This window comes from Amphiura filiformis, chromosome 20, assembly GCF_039555335.1.
Source record: "Amphiura filiformis chromosome 20, Afil_fr2py, whole genome shotgun sequence".
Taxonomy (NCBI): domain Eukaryota; kingdom Metazoa; phylum Echinodermata; class Ophiuroidea; order Amphilepidida; family Amphiuridae; genus Amphiura; species Amphiura filiformis.
In genome coordinates this window covers 52,343,217-52,365,995 of record NC_092647.1, presented here as the reverse complement: position 1 = coordinate 52,365,995, position 22,779 = coordinate 52,343,217, and the positions used below count along the sequence as shown (strand labels likewise).

Here is a 22,779-nt window from a genome sequence, read left to right as displayed (position 1 = left end):
GCAGTAAAAAAACCCACAAATTACGAGTTGGACAAAGTATAGAATAATCAGAACCTCAGGCACCTCTATATTTACACATTACATTGGTGTGCTACATCAGCAAATTAAGTGAAAAATAATTCTGATTGAGGGTGTAGGAAATACTCTCATTGAGTGCCAACACAAAATAATAAGTACACAATAATAATAATACGTAAAATGGTAATACAGAATACAAAAATATGCATGCTAATGTAAATGTAACAGAATCATCAAAAATACATTTAATAAGCTTGGACCATGGAACTTTTGAATTGTTCAGCATGATTGCTGTTACTGCCTTGATAACCAATTTGAAGTTTAATTTGTGGCCCAAGTAGGGGTCAGTTGGGAATGAATAAAGGTATCTTAGTGTTTACAGTATCAGCCTGCATCGAGCAGTCAAGTATCATGATTTTTGGAAAGGGAGTATAATATTTTATTCAGTGAACAATAATGAGAATGAAAGATGGGATTTTTGGTCATGACAAACCACTATTGTATCACATAGGATAGATAAGTCCAATTTTTATATATCATAGAAAGCAATCATCCACTAAAATAAATTGCATCTGCTAAGAAATAAAGATACATGTAATTAATTCAATTGCTCAGTGCCAGAAGATTACACTTACTCACTTCTGGCACTGAGCAGTTGTTATGTGGATATGCTGGTAGCAGAGTTGTTATAATCTTGTCCATCTGTAAATTTGGTTGAATCTTTTATGTATATATTCAATTTGGGCAAGACATAGTCACTTTTAATTGCCATACACAACATGTACAAATTGGAATGTTATGAAACAATACACATTTTACTTCGCATAAAAATTATAATGCTGTAAACATAAAAAACTTTGCTGTATGAATTTTGTCAAATTTTGAACCAACCTTAAAGACATTGAATGTATACATGAGTTCATCTTGCTGCTTTGGTGACAAAATTTCACTGTATCAACAAGCCTGCAGTGATTTTCACTGGTTTTTGGCCTCAGGGCCTGAAGAATGCTAACCTAATACATAATTATTTTGTCCCCAAGATGTTGAAGGCACCAAAACTCATATTGGGTCCTCAAAACATATATTGCAATATTAACACATAATTTGCATTTCAAATATACAGACTGTATCAAAATGGTTGTTTGCCATCAATTTTTTGTTTTTGTTTTTAGTGTTTTTGAACAGCCTGCTTCCTCCAAATGCACCATTTGCACTTAAAATGACTAGGGTTTATAATTTATATACTTAATATTTGAAGCTATTCAAAAACAGCAAAATTGCTGGAGAACAATTATTTTGATAGAGCCTGTACAACAATATTACTGTTATATTTATTCAAAGCAAAATTAAAATAAAATAAATGAAACTGCAACTTTGTGGTGAAATTTTGTCACTACATCACAGCTGTCATCATATATGTGACCTGCTACCACAAAATAAGCCTAAAGTCTCAAGTTGGTAGTTTTGAGACATCCTGGCTGCTGAGTTGATGTTCTTTGTTTGCAGTGCACCTGTACAAGTCAGTAGTATGTCTTTCTTTAATGGCTCATTGTGCCCGCATTCACAAATATATCACAGCTTTTATTGAGCACTACTTCAAAATACCATAAAGGACATACAGATATATTATATTGGCTTGAACAAGTGTGTGTGAAACAAAGAACACCAACCCAGGAACCAGGACATCTCACACATTATATTCTGTAGTATTCAAAATTCAAATTATCATAAATTTACATATTGCATAGCACCGTAAAAATTAATTTTGGCATATTTGTTTCTTGAAAGCTATTGTAATCCTTCATTTAAAGAGCTCAAACTGTAATGATTATTTTGATCATTGATGAATAAAATTACTTGGCTAAAATATTGAAAATTACAGAAACTAGAAAATGAAATTTAAAAGAAAATTTGGCTGATAAAGATACAAATTTGAACTCTGTGAGCTCCAAATCCTGTTTAAGATCACTAAAAAATTTCTTAATTGAAAAAGAAATGCAAATGTAACTTACAGGAAATTTAGACTAAAAATTCAACTTACGGCTAAAGTATTGGCCAGTAAACAAAACCTAACAGAAACTTTGAACATTGTTTAAAAAAAATCCCAATAAGATAGCAAGTAATTTATGTTTCAGCCTTTTTAATGAATTCTTGCCCATCACAACATTATGGGTAAATATACACGCCACAGACAAAGTTGTAATGTTAATTTTTTGAATACTTTTTTGAATATTCAATATAAATGCAAATATATTTCTGGAATTCAAAATACCAAAATACAGAGCAAGTCAAACAATATTAAAAATAATGTTGATCCAGGATTGAGTAAAAATAGCATCAAGATCTAGATGAATTTAATGTTCTTTACTTTTTATTGCCCAAAAAATTGATTCATCTCAATTCAAAATTAATGTGTTTCACATGTTTTACTGTTATTTATTATGAATTTTTTTTTTGACAAATCAGTTAACTTGCTTCTTGCTTGTACTAGGCACAATTATGCTTCCAAAAACTTTTTGACAATTTGGAATTGCACATGCAAAAGGATACAACAGGGAACATATCTTACACTTCCCATAATGCATTTCTCCCATTTCAATTTTTTGCACTGATTTGCTATCTAGTGCAACATGGGTCGATAGTGACAAAATGTACCTCATGAACAGAGCACATCAAGATCTTGCAAAATATATTTATTTCTTGACTATCCATGTTTATCTCATCTAATCTCAAAATGAAAACAAAGGGAACCTGTACAAAGTAATGGGAGTATCATATGATGAAATATATCATGCTGCAAAGGATTCTGGGAAGGGTAAGATATCTCCTCTGTGAATACAATGCCTATATCAGACTATCAGAGTTGTAATGAGTCAGACTTGTGACTTGAGGTTGAAAGAGGCAACTGACTTCAGTGATATTCAGTGACTCAACCCCGTTGGATTTGTACAGTGATTCAAGTGACTTGACTTGACTTGACTTGACTTGACTCGAGCTAAAAATTAGGCCAAATGACTTGACTCAAAACTGAATCTTTGGTGACTCGTTACAACGTTGATGCCCATTAACCAGGAACATGCATGTGTATTCCATCCACACACCATCCTTAAAGGCTAATTACAAAATTTGTGCAGTTGTGGCGTTATATTGACCGTATATGTGATCATTTTAAACTTTCAATCTTCATGCACCAAAGCGCATCAAAAGCGCTGCTGATGACGCCTTCTTCGTGACAGATATTTAAGTAACCAATGCACAATGAGTGGCCACAATAGAAGGAAGAAAACACTGGCTTTAGGCAGAGGTTTGAATAACCACCAAGGGCCACGACGTCTCGACGATAAACTTGTTGCGCCCTCTGGAGCTCTGCGGAAGTCATCTTCATGTTCAGCCTGTTTGTGATAAAAACACACCAAAAAAGGATGTATCAGCAAGAAATCACGCAATGAGTGAAAATCCAAGCTTAATTTAATTCCATTATATTATGCATATAATGTTTGAGGACAAGCAGTTTACATAACAAGCTGTGTGCAAAAGGACATGTTGAACACAGTTTCATACTTCATGTGTCCTAAAGTAAATTGCCTAATTCAGAGTTCTGGCTAAGCGATGGTGATCATCAAGCATGTAGAAGAGGCTAAGTCTCCACCACTTCTATGCTCAATGACCATCATCAACAAATGGTCAACCATCTTGCTGTAATGATTGCTGATCAGTATGATTGCTCATTATTTCTGCGTTCACGCTAGTATACACTTAACACAAAGCACATAAATCTGAAGATTTAAGAAATTTACTTTATGCACTTTAAAGCTATTTGGTGTCTCATAAAGGGGCAAGTGCCAAAGCTTCCAGTGTATTTAGCCTTATTAGCACACTATTTATCTATCTATAGTCACACAAACCCCCCCTGTAACACCCACCCCTCCTTCTCCATTCTAATTCTTGACTCTTACCTGTTGCCTTGCTAGTGCCAAAGCTTCCAGTGTATTTAGCCTTATTAGCACACTATTTTTCTATCTATAGTCACACAAACCCCCCCTGCAACACCCACCCCTCCTTCTTCATTCTAATTCTTGACTCTTACCTGTTGCCTTGCTAGTGCCAAAGCTTCCAGTGTATTTAGCCTTATTAGCACACTATTCATATCTATCTATCGTCACACAACCCCCCCCTGTAACCCCCACCCCTCCTTCTCCATTCTAATTCTTGACTCTTACCTGTTGCCTTGCTAGTGCCAAAGCCTCCAGTGTATTTAGCCTTATTAGCACACTATTCATATCTATCTATAGTCACACAAACCCCCCCTGTAACACCCACCCCTCCATCTCCATTCTAATTCTTGACTATTACCTGTTGCCTTGCTAGTGCCAAAGCCTCCAGTGTATTTAGCCTTATTAGCACACTATTCATATCTCTCTGTAGTCTTTCCAATGCTGTTGATATTTGTTCACTGACATCTGCTGCGATTGGAGCCCCACGTTTTCCAGGACCACCACCCCCTGAGGCACCACCTGAAGAGCTGGATCCTCTACCGTCTGGCTCTGAGCTTCCACGACCTGATCCTGATTTAGTGACAATAATACAAGATTGTAAAAGAAATAATTTATTTGGAAACTTCTACAAACTTAAATACTCAATTTGGCATGTGTTTTATTTATCACATAGAGCATCTCAGTTTTAAAGCAATTGTCTGTGACTGACCACAAAAATCTAATTTGTGTCATCTTTAAATTATGAAACTATTAAAATGTCAAAATTGTCAAAAATTGGGAATTTATATGGGCATAATCATTAAAAATGTGTAACTTAAGTCCAAATCATCAAAATCCAAAGCTGGAAAGTTAAGATGGTAATTTGATTTAGACATTTGAGGGAATTGAGTGGAATTGAAAAAGGGGCGCTTAGACAATTGTCACTTGAAAAATTCTGTAGGAGGCGCTTATTAGGGGAATGTTTGCTAATTATGTTGAATTAGGTTTCATAATTTTCGTAGTTTCAAGAGCTTCCAATGTGTCCTCATTATTACTGTTTTTATATGATGTGTTTCCTATTAAGCCACATCTTCCTCACCTCTTCTCCTTCCACCAGCCTCATTCTGCCCCCCTTGATCCTTCTGTTGACCTCTGCCAGCTTGACCTTTACCCCCAGGTGTGACCTCTCCTCCACCTCTCTTAGTAGCAGCTGCTGCTGATAGTATGCCATTGCTTAGATATGGTTGAGTTATATTCTGAGTAGATTCTTCATGTACTTCAGCCTGAGTAATGATTTCTTGTCTATGTGGTGTTGAGGTAAGTATTGGCCCATTGCCTAGTCTTTCTGATGGTACGACTAACGGAGGTAGCTGGAAAACATAAACAATGTGCAGCATTAAGAGATGAGTTAAGGCTTTTAAGGAAATTATGTCAGGAATATCCAATCCTGGCTTGTGATTTTGTTTGTCACCACATGGGTATATCTAGTGTTGATAAAGGCAATAGTGGTTGCTGAAACGTACACAAGTGCATGCAATTTCTGGATCAGACACAAAGAACCTTATCTACTAAGTTTACTCTACCGGTCCTGATGAATCTGTTCAACCATGGGTATACATAGTTTTAGAAATAGGTCAACATTTTCCTACATTTTCCTTGATTGTCAGACCCTAAGGCCTGACCCTTATGCCCTCATCAATTCTTACAAACTCTAACTGAAAATGTGATTTTAAAATTATTGGTCCACATTTAAGACTCTTTCAAAGGCTCAAGACTTAGGGATTCAATCATGTTTCACCACTGTTCATCACCGATTAACAACGATGCGTCCACGTCGTCTGCGTGGAAGTAAACCACGCAGACGAGCCGGACGCGAGTTGTTAATCGGTGATGAACAATGGTGAAACATGATTGAATCCCTTTCAACAACGAAAACAAGCTAAAGATCGTCTAGTTGACACATGATTCTTTCATTCGGAATGTCCGTTTGTCATTGCCACTCAACCTTACAAAAAGATAGGTGATTTCTCTATAAAACTAAAGAATAAAGCGGTAATGATTTAGCGGCTGCCTCCAATATAATAGAGAGTGTTTACGCATAAGTTCCAGGCATGACGAATTTTACGCGCTCACATGTAACACGTAACCTTGTGTTTGCGTATACGCTACTCGACTGTGGATTCCTCCCGGATTAACAACACTTGGCTCCTGTACAAAGGTATAGGAAAAGTTGTTGAATTGCAAATGAACAACAGGTTATGCCATTAGCAAGCAAGGAATGAATTGATGCAGACATCTGTCTTGCTGACTTTAGTAACAAAATGTACTGCCACCATTATGTTCCACTACAGCTGCTATGTGTACCATTTGGTTCTGTGGCTGTGAGACGGATTAACTAACCTTGTCTAAATCCGGCTGGTCCATGGAATCTTGAAAGACTTCACTACCAGATTCGCTTTCCTCACTGTCACTTCTACTGCCGTCATATGTTCCGCTAGAGCTGTCGTGTGTACCATTAGGTTCTATTAAGATGGGATGAGACTCATCTGTAGCATCTGTAGTATCTGTATAAAGTTGAAAAGAAGTGGAGAGGTGAAATCGCAGTTGCTGTGATGATGTAACAGGATTAATTACCATAGCAATAGATGAATACAATTTTTGAATAGATCACCCTTCCAATACAATGTTCACACGATACCTATGTATAGAGGCCGTCAGCGTGACGTCATATGCCGCCATCTTGTGGGTACACGCTGTGATGGTCGTTCGATCTCCATGCGTGAACAGTAAAATCACCGCGTTGATGCGCGATAACAGCTGCGTGGCAAGCTGCGCCCTGCGCGTAGTGTCCGACGCATGAACACACAGATCATTTGTACCCACAAGATGGCGAAAGGCTGACGGCCTCTATTGAACCATAGATGTCAAAGAAATGCTAATCACTCTGTAAGATAAGTGTCTTTGAAAAGAGCGGTATGTATTCAATCTATGATTGCAGACATACACAGGTGATGAGTGCAACCTGCTTGTAGTGCAGGGCGATCTATTCAAAAATTGTTTTCATCTATTGCTATGGTAGTTAATCCAACTATTACATTACTTCAAGAGTGAACTGATGTAATGTTTTCTCAGATATGCAATGTTAATAACCAAGTTCCAACTTTTTTGTCAGAATAAATAAGCATTATCAGTATGTAAGTTATGTACGTACCAAAGGGAATTATCAGGAGAAGGCAAATACTATGTTATAAATGCACATTCAAAGCAAAGATATAACACCATTTGAGGTCAGGGGTTATGTTACCCCAGTGCATATATGACAAAATATTATATAAAATGCATATAGATGAGTTTACCTCAATGTTTATCAACAAAGGCAAGGGACTGGTATATCTTTATGCTTGAGTGAACCCCATGCAACCGCTACACTGTTCAATAGTCTTATTGTGATATGGCGGGAGTTTTAAAAACACGAGCCCTGAACAGAATATGATGCGCGCGCATACTGCCAGGCAAAATACAATGGAAATTGTGATGATGCGTGCACATACTGACAGGCATTGACGTCAGAAGTCAACTCATCTATATTGCGCTGATCAGATATCTGATATGATTACCGGTCAAGCCTATAGACCTTTTCATATTGTGTGAATGGGCATTAGAAATGTTCGCAAAATAATCACATGGACGCAAGCGTCTTTACATGCACGCCGGTAAATACACACCAACGTTCCTCAACTGCGTGTATTGATGCACTGCACAACTGGTGTAAGTGCGTGCCCAGAACTGCGTATGATGATCTGTTTTTAAAAACTGGGTCATCACTTCAGAAAACTTCGATATGAAAATATCTATTTGATGAGAGTTGTTTTGGGAGAATAAATGCCATAAAAGTGTAAACCAGATTTAGTCCCTCATCCATGAGATTACAGCTACAATAATGGCAAGTGGTTCATGGACAATGCTGATGTCATGTAGACTATCTTTAAAATCAAAGTTGTTAAAATCCTAATCTTACCTCCCGCTGGACCAATGGCTTTGCTTTCTTTGTTAGCTACCATTGACACATCAACTGTGACAAACTGTGTAGCCTCCGACACATTCTGGCTTGTCATTTCTTGATCATCTTCACCTCTTCCACTGTCTTCTGAGAGACCATCTGAATACAATGATAGCATGGGGTATTGTTTAAATTTTCATTTGAAGTACATGTATATATGATTGTAGATTAATTCCCATACAACCTGTTATCAAAATGAATGGTCTCCAATAATTATTGAAGGGTTGCCATTTTATGAAGCACTGAATGCACTTACAAAAATATGAACAAGAATCTGTTACTCAAAAACTTCTTATAACATAAAATTACTGTTTCTAGTGTAACAGGCATATTATTAACACATTCCTTGGATCGAGTGGCAGATCAGAAAAGTGGTTCAAGAAAAATATGCTGAGTGTATTGATAATGGCTAGTGCACTCCACATACATGTACTATAGCACACTGTTTACAAAGGACTACTATATTGGAAGAAGAAGAAGAAGAAGAAGAAAGGTATACATATCATGTGGGATTAAATAATTTTCATTGGAAGTGAATTCATAATTAATTACTTTTATTTTGCGACATTACTCAAATCATGTTACCTTCTCCATTCTCATGTGGTATATCTCCATTGGTTAATTTGTGCTTCTTAGGTGATTCTTGCATAGCCTCAAAGAATGGTCCCATGACCTGCCTGAAATTCCCTACTTCATCGGTATGTGGCATAGTCTCGACAATCTGGGAAAAAAGCAGAATGGCAGAAGCCTATCTCCTAATAACATGGTACAAGCTCATGGTATGCCTGGGATGATATACTATATGGTCACATGAATGTCTTATGTGCTGTAGTAAAATTGAATGAACACAGCTGCCAACAGCTGTACACGATCCAACCGCGATCATATTTCATAATACAACACGAACGCATACTTACAAACCACATACTAACCAATCATGTTCGAGTTGCTTCACTTCCATGTTACGTACAAGTAGGCGTTTATCACACACTGTACACAATGTCATGCTGTTGGCAGCTATGCGTTTGTAAATGCCTCCAACTGTGAAGGTGTGTGTGTTTTGTCACATTCACACTGTGGAGTCTGCTAACAACCGTGGAGCTCCACAGTTGAAGATAAGCTCAAAAATGGGGTTTTTGAGCCATAGAGGGGGGGTATACCACCTGTCATTTTCTGATTAGAGCAACCTCCACAGTATGGCGGTTGCTGTGAGATTTGTGTAAAAAAATCTCCCCAGTTTGAATGTGGGTGTGTGAATCTCCCCAGTTGGAATATACACACACCTCCACACTTGGCGGCATTTACAAGAGGGGGTGTTCATTCAAATCAAATTTTTACTAAAACATTGCAAGTCCTTTAACCCACTGTAAGCCCAAACCCACTGTTACTCTTTAAACATATAAATCCTATTGAACAGTTAAGTTGGGATTGACTATGTAAGTTCTTATACTGTGTTGCTAAAAACAACATCCGCAATTACAGAGATAATGTGCGTCCTCTTTTCCCCATGCGCATATTTTTGGGGTGACTTTAGGGGCATCCAAGGTAAAAGTAGGGCGGCAGCGAAAAGGCTGGGGCGGCAGAAGAAGCATGGGCGGTAAAAAGAGTTAAAGAAAAAAAAGCAGACAAATTATCCTCTTTTTTTTGCTCTTCACTTTTTTAAACCATCTGAAAACAAAAATCGGGTCAACCTTTACACCCCTAGTCTTGAGTCACTGAAATTCCAGTTTAGTAACTGGATTCCTTGCCCCTATAATATACATAACTTTTGTTACCAGTCTGTTATTATTTTTTGAGAAAAATGCAAAATACTCACAAATTTATCAAGGGGTGTAGTACCACCTTAATTCAATATTTTACTATATTTTACTCTGATAAAATGGTAATGATTAGATGTTAATGTTTCACTCATATGATATGATTGGATTAAAGTTTGGTAAAACAAAGAGAAGCAACTCACTTGCATCATATGGGGCAGGTCTTTGGCTTTAGCATTGGCCATCATAATCTAGGGGTGAACATAAATCAAAGAAAAAAATACTGTAAAATGGTATGTCTATATTGAAATGGCAAGGTTATCAAGCCATAATGAAGCATGGCAGCGTGAACAGTAAGCATGTAAAGCTTGGATGTTGAATTTACTGGAAAATTTGTATTATTATCTACTCTGTGACAGCATTGTCAAGAATGATGAAATGCAAGTGAGAAGAATTTGCTCAGATTTAAGCTTGTGGCTTTCATTAATTTAAAATGCACAGAAAATTGAAATGCATAGAAAAAATGTAATTATTTACTTGTGATTATTAAAATTGCATTTGTCTAAACAAGTAATCAACCATCTGATTTCCAGGAAAAAAAAATAATAATAATCTAATTGTAGTTGTCCCAATAACTTTTTGGAGGCATACAACTTCCTTTCGCTATGTATCTGTACAAGACAGCAGTATGTCCTTGTGAATGGGGTATTCTGCAAGGCAGTATTATAGCCTTTGTGCCTTTGTGAATGGGGTATACATTGTAACATGCACAATGGGCCTTAAAAAAGACATACTATTAGCTTGTACATCAACTACTATCAAACGCTAATTGAAACTATAAATGGTGTGAACCAAAGGAAGTTACATGCGAAACTGATCCTTGTCTGGCAGTTACATTGTAGATCAGGGGTAATTTAGTCACACCATACGAAAATCAAACTTGATTCTTACACTATTTTAGTTGTTTGTAAAAATCAATTGATTCTCATCCAATCTCTGCTGTGTAAAGTTAAAGGTTTACAAGAATCAAGTTTGATTCACACAAATTTGTTCACAAGAATCTTTGTGAAAATAGATTCACAGATTCTCACTGACATTCTATCCCTGGTAGATACCTACACAGTATACAACAGTAACATACCTTAAGCATTTCATCAACATAGGTCTTCATGGCTACTTCCTTTGACATACTTCCTAATGCATTCCATGCTTCCCTGGTTTTTTTTTTAAAAAAGCAAAAACATGTGGTATATAAAATATAACTTATATAGCACTGATATTAATACTTCTTTTTTTACTAAAGCTTTACAATGTTCAAATGCATATTTGTGATGTGTCATATCAAAAAGAGACACTTTTGGGCAGGTTATCAATTTGACTGTTTTACATATCTTAAATATAGAGATATTTTGCTCCAGAATGCCATTTTCCCCCAATGAAATCGGACATTCCTAAGCGAAGATATTGAGTTCATACATTTTGGTGTTATAAAATTGGAAATTGAGATATCAGCCTTTAAAAATATTATTGACAATGTTGAGAGTATGACCTACCCTTGAAATAGATCTAAAAAAATACAAGATGCCAGTTATATTCCGGTCTGAAACTATCAGACAATATTTTAAACATTATTAACATCACAAATTTGCAACAAACCCAAATTGTGAAAAAAACACCCACTGGCAAGACTTTTTACTATTTCTCCATTTACGATCCTGCCCAAAAGTGTCTCCTTTCGATATACCACGTCACATTTAATAAGAATCATTAGAATCAAGTTGACTGTATCAAATTTGCTACGTTTTTGCGCATTTGTAAAGACCTGCAGAGGACATGCATGTAGCTAATATACACACAAATTGTACACCCATCAACCATGGTTTCCAGTCCCAATACCACCATATTGCAAACAATGTTAAAATGCATAAAAGGCCATTTCTTGTTTGCTGGGTCTCAGTTGGTTCGTAAAACTCAAGTGGGTTTGTCGGTTTGTTTCAAGCGTGCAAGTTCATCGGTTAGATAGGAATAAGTCATGATTCCACAGTTGGGCAAAATAGGGTGCACAATTTGCAGATCTTTACAAATAGGGTGGATGTGTGCACTCATCTTACCAAATGAGTGTTCTGACATCTAAAACCACAGATACCATCCCACCAGATGCAACTGATTAGAAACACTGTTTTAATGCTTTGTTTCCAATTCATACATTTTTACATGTATGTATTTAAACAAACCACCAGTACATGGATGTGCCTTGCTGAACATATTGTGTCAAACTAGGATATACCGGTATGCACAGCTTCAAGTAGGAGGTACAACGCTATCTTGGTGCAAACAAATCACCAGCACTGTTAATGCCTATTCTTAAGGTCCGTTCATACTACACTCCAATTGCTTTGCGGTGTGTTCCTGACTGTTCCAGCACTATATTGTACTGCAAAATACTGCATTGCGGCATCACAATTACGTTAAATACATTTTAACTTGGAAATGTGACGAGTTGCAATAAAAAGTCATGAATATATATTGGGAATGCAACGCACCACAACCCAAGTGCAGCGTAGTATCTAGTATGAACGGACCTTTAGTCAGTGGCTTTGGCTTAGCTTGTTATTTAGCGCTGAACTTCATTGGCTTTATTTTGCATGGTGTATCACATGGTACTGATGGTAGATGGCAGCAACTGTGTTGCATGGTGTATCACATGGTACTGATGGTAGATGGCAGCAACTGTGTTTTTACTATCCTCTACTGTGTGATAGATGACAGGCAGGTCCAATATTTTATATCAATAGTGCGCCGGCATCCACTACTCAAAATATTGGACAGGCCTGTTGTTTATCACATGGTAGAGGATAGTAAAAACAAAATTTTCTATGGTGTACTCTCCAAGTTAGCCTTGACAGATTTGGGTTTAACTCACCATTTTGTTCTTCTGACTGCCTCCCAGAAGGCTGGCTTGGGTTCATTACATGGTCCTAAGGTAGCTTGTTTGTACAGGCCATAAAACTTCTTCATCATTCCATAAGATGGTTGAAATGGACCTGAAACATAAAATCACATAGATCCCATTTAAAATTAAAAGGTTCCAAAATGACCATTTGAATTTGAACCTGTTTCTGATTGCAAAACCAGATTACCTAGCCCAAAACATCATGGCCCTATAATTTACGACTGAATTAGAAAGACTAGTTTGCTTATGACGTCCTGTCAACCAGACCAAAAATGCCGTACTGCACGGGTCAGCAACCAATCACGTCGCGCCTTTGCCCTGACGTCGGTCAGATGCAAAGTAAAGTCTTTAATTTGGTCTTCAATTATAGTTGTTCCTTCCTCACAATACATGTAGGACCACGATGGATGTACGTATGTAATTTCTAGGGCACCCAATTAGCCAAAGTCCTACGGCCCTCTCTCTCAGATAATGAAACATGGCGGATAATCATGGCTGTGTGCGAGTATTGAGGACTGAAGGATTTATAATCCCTATCAGCTTAGGGGAAAATGGCAACAATCGATTCAGTCACAAATCTGGTCATTTACACCTTCAATGTGTTCAATTTCAGCTGGAATCAGCCACCTATATAAAAATATTGTAAAATGTGGGTTATATTGGGCTTCCTCAGACTCCTGTAAAGTTGAGGGGGGAGCGACTATTCGAGGAAATGACCACGCGTTTTGAACTCGCCACCCAAAAATGGTGGTTTTGTTACGCTTTTCAAAATCGAGACTCGTTCAAATTGTTATATCTCTGCTTAAACAAAAGGTATTGTAGTGTGTTTGGTGTCAGTTTGTAGCTAAATGAGTGCCCTAACAGACCTGCAAAGGAGAATTGTTTATCAGCTAAGATAGTGGAGTTACAGTTGTTTGAGTTCAGAATGGCAGAGGTGGTTGTTGAGGCGGTGGCGGTATGAACAAAGTCTATGGGAAATAAAGATTTTGTGTGTGCGTGTTGAATCAACTGATCATATCTTTGCATCCATATGGGCTACAGACATGGTTAAGAGCTCTTTTGAAAGATTATTAATTCTGCTAATTGTTTTAATCATTTTGAACTCTTTATGATTGGTTTAGTCTATAAAATACAAACCTTTATGTACAAAACTACCCGTTTTCATATTAAACACTGTAGTAAGCAATGCGGATGTCTTCAAAATCTAAAATTTGCTGTAAATTTTTTATTACTTACCCTATCATAGTCAAAGTAACATTTTCTGAGAGGAAATTTGATGAGGAATCTAAATATGGACTTACTTTTTCTGTATGGGTTAGGGGTAAAATGTTTCAGTTCAAAATATGTTGAATTGAAAAAAAAATTGAACATATTTTGGGACACCCTGTATTCCGAGATTACCAAACAGCTGTGAGTTTTTTCTTCCAAAGTCAGTAGGCTCCCCCTAACCTCTAACCAAATCAATGTTGTTTACTTTCAGTTTATATAGCAAGTTAGTAATAAGCAATGCATTAAGTGACCCATTTTTTATTTGGAATTTTTTTATTCCACCCTGTATAACTTCAAGGTCACCCTGTACAATGAGTTGAAATGTGTATATATTTAAATTGCTTTTGCCTTCAGCTTTCCAAAAATGTATACTTTTGCTAGTTTAGGGTTGATAGTTGTGGAGATATTCTAATTTGAAACTTGATTGGTGTAAAAACTCGTAATATTTGTGATGTAACGCTAAGGGTGGCGAGTTCAAAACACACGGCCAAATACAGTATACAGTGAAGTGTGCAAATGTAACAAAAATCAAGTAGTGCAAGCTGATAATGGATCAATGCTACGCATAAAAATGTCTTGCATCCAACGCTGGACTCAAGCAACTTAGCTTCATATAGAGTAACAAGAAAACAAACAAGCTTTAATCAAATAGTCTACACATCTGTCAGACACTGTCATAGAATAACAAAACAACATGCACCACACCCTGACCGTTTGCTTCTTGCTTCTTGACCAGTACTACAGTAAGAATTCCAATTCAATGAAACAGCTTTTACATGTATTGTCAACAGCTGTACTAGATCCAACTGCAATCGTATATCGCATATTTCAAATTACTCAAGAACTCTAGCTTCGAATTTGCACACGATAGTTACGCATTCGATGCTAGAGTGCTTTGCTACCGCTTTTTGGTCAGCTGTGCAATTTTTTGCACTGGAAGTTATTTATTCTGTTAATGTTGAAATTTGGATAAAAGTTATATCAATGAATCAACTGTATCTTTTGAGCAAGATTTGCCTATTTTGGACAGTCTAAAATTTTGCTGAAGTGTAATTTTAGATGCAATCGCCTGTCGTGATCGGCTGTGTTTACTTCTTAACTTCCATTGCATTCAAAATCTAGTCAGATTCGCTGAAGCATGACATTGTGTAAAGCAATGGAAGTTCAGAAGTAAACACAGCCGATCACGACAGGCGATTGCATCAAAAATGTTGCTAAAATTACACTTCAGCAAAATTGTAGACTGTCCAAAATACGCAAATCTTGCTCAAAAGATACAGTTGACTCATTGAAATAACTTTCATCCAAATTTCAACATTAACAGAATAAATAACCTCCGGTGTAAAAAATTGCACTGCTGTCCGACCGAAAACCCATAGTAAAGTACTCTATAATTAAATTAAGTATTTCTTGGCCAAACTGGAACACTGTGAACGCTAGTGGCTCCGCGATAATCACACACGAATATAGCGCAGTACAGAAGAAAGTATACATGCGCCTTGCACTGCGTACAGGACACACATTGCGTGTGTCCGTACTGTGATATCGGTAAGCTTAAAATTGGCGCTGTTGAAGTCGGCTCCGATTTTTTAAAAATCTAGTAGGTAAAATTGCTCAGAAACCACTCTTTTGTGCTGAATAATTCATATAGGGTATAATCTTCTTCCACAGTAAACCAAACAGCTTCCGTGGTAAACCTTATAGCGCCATCACTTGATGAAAGTACGTTATTAGTAGGCGTGAGTTAAAAGCTATCTGGGCTAGAACTATTGCGACTATAGGGGTGAGCTTGCCTACAGGTAAAAAAAAATACTTGTGGCGGTTATATTACACGTCTAGTTTTAGCAACGGGGGTGGAAAGGAGGGTAGGCCTACTACGGGGATGTGCGACAGATTCGGGGTGCATTTTGGTTTATTGATGGCCCTCAATTTCATGAAAATTTGTATTTATTTATTTTTTTAAAATTAATTTGTTTCCCAAATTTTCATTGGAAAGTGTGCCATTTTTTTATTTTTTTTTATTGCGTGCGATAATAAATAGGCCTATTAATATAATTTTTAAATGCTATTTTATTATTTTATTATTAATTGAAAATCTAAAATAGTATAAAATCGTATGATTATCTTAAATTAAAGTTTAAAACGTTCTTCCAATATTAATAACTATTATTAAATAATTCCTAACATCTCGGACAACACGCCCCCTCCCCCAATACACACACCCCCACACCCCTACACCAACAACCACATGCCAAGTCGTTGGCGAAAGTCACATCGTGCACGCGCGCGTGCACCATCCAGCATTGTCCCGCTAAAATACACTACCCTATTACGAACAATGGAATAGCCCGTCAATCATGCACAGTGGTTGCTCCTGGAAGGAAGATTATACCCGATGTGACGCGGTTGCTCATGGAAGACAAGAAGGATTATACCCCTTTTCGAATAATTTGATAAATATGTCACCACTAATGTCTGTTAATTGGGTAATTTTAAAAACTACCCTAAGACTAAGCGAGGATTAGTCTCGGTCCCAGCCGATTTGTGCTCCTTCGTCACTAAACAAACCGTCTTGAGTGTTTCGAGACCCTAATCACGGATCCGCGCGGATCCTCGTTTTGCTTTTCAAAACCACCCTAAATCCGTGTTTTCTTTCATGTGATGCTTACAACTTTCATATATGAGTGGCCCCCCGGGCACATGAGTCGTAACCAGCTGGCAGCCTTCCTTTTATTTTAATTAAATGTGTTGTCTGCCAGGACCATATCCAAGAAGGGGACCATATCCAAGAAGGGGATTCTGTTGCCAGTAATTCCAACAATTCCTCCCACAGGATCAGGGGCAACATCACCTGCACCACATCTAATGTAGTATATCTCATTTCTTGCAGAGTTTGTGGTATACAGTATGTGGGAGAAACTAAGAATGCACTTAAGAAGCGGTTTTATGGACACAGGTCCACTGTCAAAACCAAGAAGCTTGACACCCCTGTTGGTAATCACTTTAACCTCCCCAACCACTCCATCTCCGACATGATCCTACAGGGCATCGAGTCTTTAGGTAACCGCCCCGACACCGTCCGTGCCAGCAGGGAGAAATTCTGGATGAAGCGCCTTCGTACCATCCAGCCACACGGTCTCAACATCCAAGAGGGAAACGACTAACTCGTTTTTCTTCCTCATAATATTTTGCCCCCCCCTCATTTTTTTTTTTTTTTTTTTTCAATTATTTTTTATATATTTTTCCTCCACTTTATTATTTTAGTTTTTATTTCCTATTTACATCTATCATTTTGTAATATGTTCATGTAGTTGCCATTCATTTTCATATTTCTTTCAGCCCATTGTCTTCATTCATATCCTTATCCCTCTTACTTCCATTCATGACATCCCACTTCCTGCCCCTATTGATATTTCCCAATAAACACTTATGTCTTCTATTGTCTTGCTCATTTCCTTTTCCTTTATGTCCATGTCCCTATATATATGCATGTTTGTGTGTTGTTTTGTCACTCTGCCTTTGATAAAGATCCTGCTAGGATCGAAAGCTCAGGCCAGGTATCTAAGTTACTCAAAACCCCGTAACGGACGTTGTAATGGACGCGTCCGTTAGTGCAAAAAAAAAGCCAAACGGCCCGTGCGGAAATGGCCTAACGGACGCGTAATGACCGTGGCGCTATAACGTGTTAGTCTTTTTTTGCAGTCGTTTACAGTTTAGTTATTATACTAACATTTTTATATTGACTTGGGCTGAAACGAAATTTGACAAGATTGTGTCTGTTTAGTTGAGAGACATCATTTTCTACTTTGCTAGTAACAGAAAAACGATTAGTGGTGCCAACTGCACAGAAAAGATAGGTATATTAAAAAAAATTATATATCATGATGCACGGTGTTATCCATTTTGAAGAATTTGCCTAATTTAGCTATAATTATTATTATCCTGGCACGCAGGCACATGGGTAACGGGGAATATTTTACCCATTCAATCAGTCGGGCAATCAGTCTTATGATTTAGTATTCTTTCTTGGGTTTTTTTTCTTATAGTCGCTAGTCGTGCACATTCTTGATTAGTTTTCTTTCATTCACGTAGCTAGGACTACATGCAAAGTTAACGATTACCGTATTATTATAGGCCTTACCATAATTTTGCCTATTTATTTATTTCATTCATCCATTCTATCAGTCTTACTATTTATTCTTTGCTTTGTTTTTTTCTCAATTCGTGCACATTTTTTGTTTTTCTTTCATCCATATAAACCAGTGAGCTACATAATCATGATAATAATTATGTATAGGCCTAGTAGGCAGCTTTTCCAAATCTATTTCATACACCTTGATTTAAGATCGGGTTTTAATTTTGTACATTTTCTCTATTCTTGGACCAAAAACGGGTCAATATAATAGTCTATAGTCATCTTAATCCTATACTACTTGTTTCATATAGGCATTTTCCATTCGTGCCTATTGTTTCTCTCATTATTTTCTTCTATAGTTTCTGGTGATATCACATTTGTGCCTCATATAAACATGATAAATTAAATTATTAAAAACACTTTTCTAGTTTTTTCATTTTTCATATACACGAGCACACATAGGCCTACATGTCTTCCATATCTAGGTATATTAACCCAGATTTGGAAGCATAGAAAGTAGGTCGGCTTTATGTCGTTTGCATGTTTAGATATAGGCTATAGGCCTATACATAATTGGCACTTAATTGTCAAAATTTTTTATTACCGTACGTGGTTTTTTTTCATTCGTGATTTTTGTGTCTCTCATTATTTCCTTCTATAGTTTCTGCTGATATCACATTTGTGCCTCCCCCCAAACATGATAAATTCAGTTATTGAAAACACTTTTCTTCTGTGCATGCTCGTTGTTTTTCCTACGAGCACACATACAGGTCTTCCATCTAGTTATATCAAACACCCAGATTTGGAAGCGTGGAAAGTGGGTCGGCTTTATGTCGTTTGCATGTTCAGCTCAGGCTAGCCATATAGGCTTAGGACTATTATACATAATTGACACTAAAATACTTATTATGATTGACATAAAATACTTAGCCCTATGTTTCTTTCGTGCCTTTTGTGTCTCTCATTATTTTCCTCTATAGTTTCTGCTCAATGATTTGCGCCCGGTAAATTAAATTATTGAAAACACGTTTCTGTTAACGAGCACACATTATACAGGTCTTCCATATCTATATCAAATACCCAGATTTGGAAGCGTAGAAAGTGGGTCGGTTCTATGTCGTTTACATGTTCAACTCAGGCTAGCCATAATTATAGGCTTAGGCCTATACATAATTGACACTAAAATACGTATTATGATTGACATAAAATACTTAGCCCTATGTTTCTTTCGTGCCTTTGTGTCTCTCATTATTTTCCTCTATAGTTTCTGCTCAATGATTTGCACCCCGTAAATTAAATTATTGAAAACACGTTTCTGTTAACGAGCACACATTATACAGGTCTTCCATATCTAGGTATATCAAACACCCAGATTTGGAAGCGTAGAAAGTGGGTCGGCGTAATAAGTCGTTTGCATGTTCAGGCCAGTATAGGCTTATACATAGGCCCCTATTTGACACTAAAATACTAGTATAATTATAACTGACATAGAATACTTAGGCCTATGTTTCTTTCGTGCCTGTTACTATTATCATTATTATTATTGTATCATGGTTTTCATCCATTTTCACGTGTACATGTCTAGCCTAATCACAATATCTTGTTTCGCAAAAATGGTGTTTTGTTTTCTTTCCCCTGTAGTTCTATAATCGTTCTCATTGACCTTGGGTTGTTTATTTGTTCTCTCTACATCCACTCCCGCACACACTCCCCCCCCCCCCCCACACACACACCCACCCCACCCCACCCCCATACACAACACACATCTCAAGTTCACGAACACACCTTTTTGAAGAATTGAGCGCCGAAATGGAAAATGTTACTTTTATGCTGCGTGTTTTGTTTTCTTTCCCTGTAGTTCTATAATCGTTCTCATTGACCTTGGGTTGTTTATTTGTTCTCTCTACATCCACTCCCGCACACACACACCCCACACCTCACCCCACCCCCACCCCCATACACAACACACATCTCGATCAAGTTCACGAACACACCTTCTTGAAGAATCGAGCGCGGAAATGGAAAATGTTACTTTTGCGCGCATTTATCCGAATTTGAGTTTTCTTTCTCGGTATTTGACGGTGGTGTACGTTTGTTTAGAAATCAGTAAAGAAATATGACGTGCACTGTGCAGGAAGGTATAGTCATACACGTGATAGATGAAAGAAAGAAACATAACAATAATAATAATAATTGAATTATTAACTTAAACAAGCGTTAATTATGTGTATGGCCAGCCTGATCATACATGCAAACGACATCCTCTAAATTAATTTTCTGAAAAATAAGACACATTACTCAGTTTCATCCAAACATGTTAAAATAACAACTGACATGATGACACGGACAGCAATGGTATTTTTAATTTCGCCAATTCAAGCAACACTTACCTATTTTTAGTAACAGTAAAGGACCACTTCAGTAAAACTTCCAAATCTGGGTGTTTGATATACCTAGATTGGGAAGACATGCATATGCATGTCACATTTTAAGGCCCCTACTCATTTTACTGGTAATGATAATAGTCATTACATTATAAAGTTATTATGCATAGGCTAGTGCTCTGTTGCATTCATGAAAATGCTATTAATCATCCAAAACAAGTCAGCTCTTTGATTGTGTCCGATCTAGGATTTCCCTTTCAACAAAGGAGCACCAGCGCAGTACAATGCACTGCAGCATGTAGCATATACTCATCGGCATAAAATCAAATAAATGTCAATCATTTACAAACAGAATAGCCAGATTACATCCTTTTTTCATTACGTATGATTAATACATTAATATAAGCTAATAATATAGGTGTGGTGTGTGCTAGAAATCAGTAAAGAAATATGATGTGCAATGTGCATGCCGGGATGTATAATGGGCAGAAAAGCATGGCATAGCATGGCGTACCAAAAGGAACTGTTTTGGGGTCACTATGTTTGAAAATATCATTGTAATTAACGAAAGCTGCAGCTTTAGAAATGCTCAAAAATGTCATTTTGCCGGATTTGATGAAAAATTCATAATTAAAAAAGTTAATGAGATATTTCAATTGATTTTGATTTTGAAAGTATTTGTCAAGTTACATAAAGTAGTGCAAACAAATGGGCTCAAATTTGATTGCAAAGGTGCTTCCTAGAAAAGGGGTAAATTTATTTTGTTGCAAAAGCCCTTACATCCACAGAAGGCGCGATATAAAATAAATAATAAAATAAATAGGAAGGCTTGAAAATTGTACCAAACCTATTCTTTTAGTTTCTATTCATCAACACTTTATCCATTCCCAAATTGAATCAAATCGAACAAGTAATACTTGCACAATTAAAAAAAGCTGTTTTTCTCAAAAAGTCAAAAAGTGGATGTAAGGGGTTTGCAACAAAGCTCTTCATATATATTTAACCTACTGCGACATTCTGCTTTTATATAAAGTGGCAATGTGCTATTCACCTTAATATCAAGTGGACAGTAGGCCTACCAAAATATTTCTAGGCCCTATAGTGCTCTATAATAATTATTATTATCAATTATTATTATTATTATATTTTTATACTCCATTTATTATTATGCACATGCATAAAAGCCAGAGTGGATCACTGGGTGATGCCAAATCAGATTTTCACAACAACAAACAAAACATAAAAATATATTCTACAAATTATTATACTTCTTAAAATTATGCTTTAAATTACATTAAACATGTGACTATATTGTTTCTTTAATTATGGCATATCCCCCTTTTTATATTATCCTCTTTCATTTCGCCCTTTAATAAAACATATAAACATCTTCTCATTGAAACCCTATGAGGTTTTATACAGGGGCCGAATTGGCGTGTGGCCGGAATTGACTGGATTTTGAATTTTCGTTTGACAACCCCACGGCCGTTTGCCCGGCCGTTTGACCATTTTTGCACGGTTGTTTGGCCATTTTCGAATTAACGGACGCGTCCATTGCGATGGCCGTTGTCACAATAGGGTTATAGCGCCACGGTCATTACCGCGTCCGTTAGGCCATTTCCCTACGGCCGTTTGGCCTTTTTTGCACTAACGGACGCGTCCATTAGCACGGCCGTTTGGCCTTAAATTTAATGCCACATAGCTCCTCAGGCCCCTAAAACTTTGAAATTTTACTTAACAGGCTATTTTTGTGGATAAGCAGTTTACAACAGCTCACTTTTTAACGTTATTTTAATTAATATTATAATTTTTTATCGCACGACGCACATATATTTTGCACCCGATTCTACCTGCTGCCATATTCGTCATTTTAGCAGGTACACACAACTGCAGCGTGAAACTATTCAATTGCTGAAGCACACAAGAAGAAGAAGAAGATAAACAAAAAAAAAAAAACATGCATGCATATTGTACATGCAGACATGTGTGTAAAAAGTTGTAAGCTTAAAATCTGACATAATATTAAATTGCATCATGTTCATTAGCTATTTTTGGATGAAAACTACAATCAATGAACCAGAAATTTGGCAAGCAGCAAGAAAATTACCTTTAGTCTCTTAACAATACACTTAGTAAATACAAGTATGCAAGCTTACCATCTTTCGGCAAGCTTTGAATCAGCGTTACAGCTGCGTCGAATTTCTGTTTTGCTGACGCCATTTTGCTTTT

At 36.9% G+C, this 22,779-nt stretch overlaps 1 protein-coding gene across 3 annotated transcripts; it reads right to left on the bottom strand.

The window, feature by feature from the left end:
* Window positions 1-445: 445 nt before the first annotated feature.
* Window positions 446-22,779, bottom strand: LOC140141978 (acyl-CoA-binding domain-containing protein 5-like). 3 transcript variants are annotated; one of them, XM_072163873.1, is made up of 10 exons: window positions 22,707-22,779; window positions 12,733-12,853; window positions 10,951-11,023; window positions 10,013-10,060; window positions 8,638-8,800; window positions 8,011-8,151; window positions 6,393-6,556; window positions 5,092-5,362; window positions 4,372-4,583; window positions 446-3,410 (listed from the first exon to the last, which is right to left on the bottom strand). In XM_072163873.1, exons 1-10 carry the CDS (start codon window positions 22,768-22,770, stop codon window positions 3,219-3,221), a joined length of 1,449 nt encoding a protein of 482 aa, XP_072019974.1. In that variant the 5' UTR covers window positions 22,771-22,779; the 3' UTR covers window positions 446-3,218. The 3 variants fall into 3 exon arrangements, with proteins under 3 accessions (XP_072019974.1, XP_072019975.1, XP_072019976.1); XM_072163874.1 differs by having other exon boundaries at window positions 8,638-8,773; XM_072163875.1 differs by lacking the exon at window positions 10,013-10,060 and having other exon boundaries at window positions 8,638-8,773.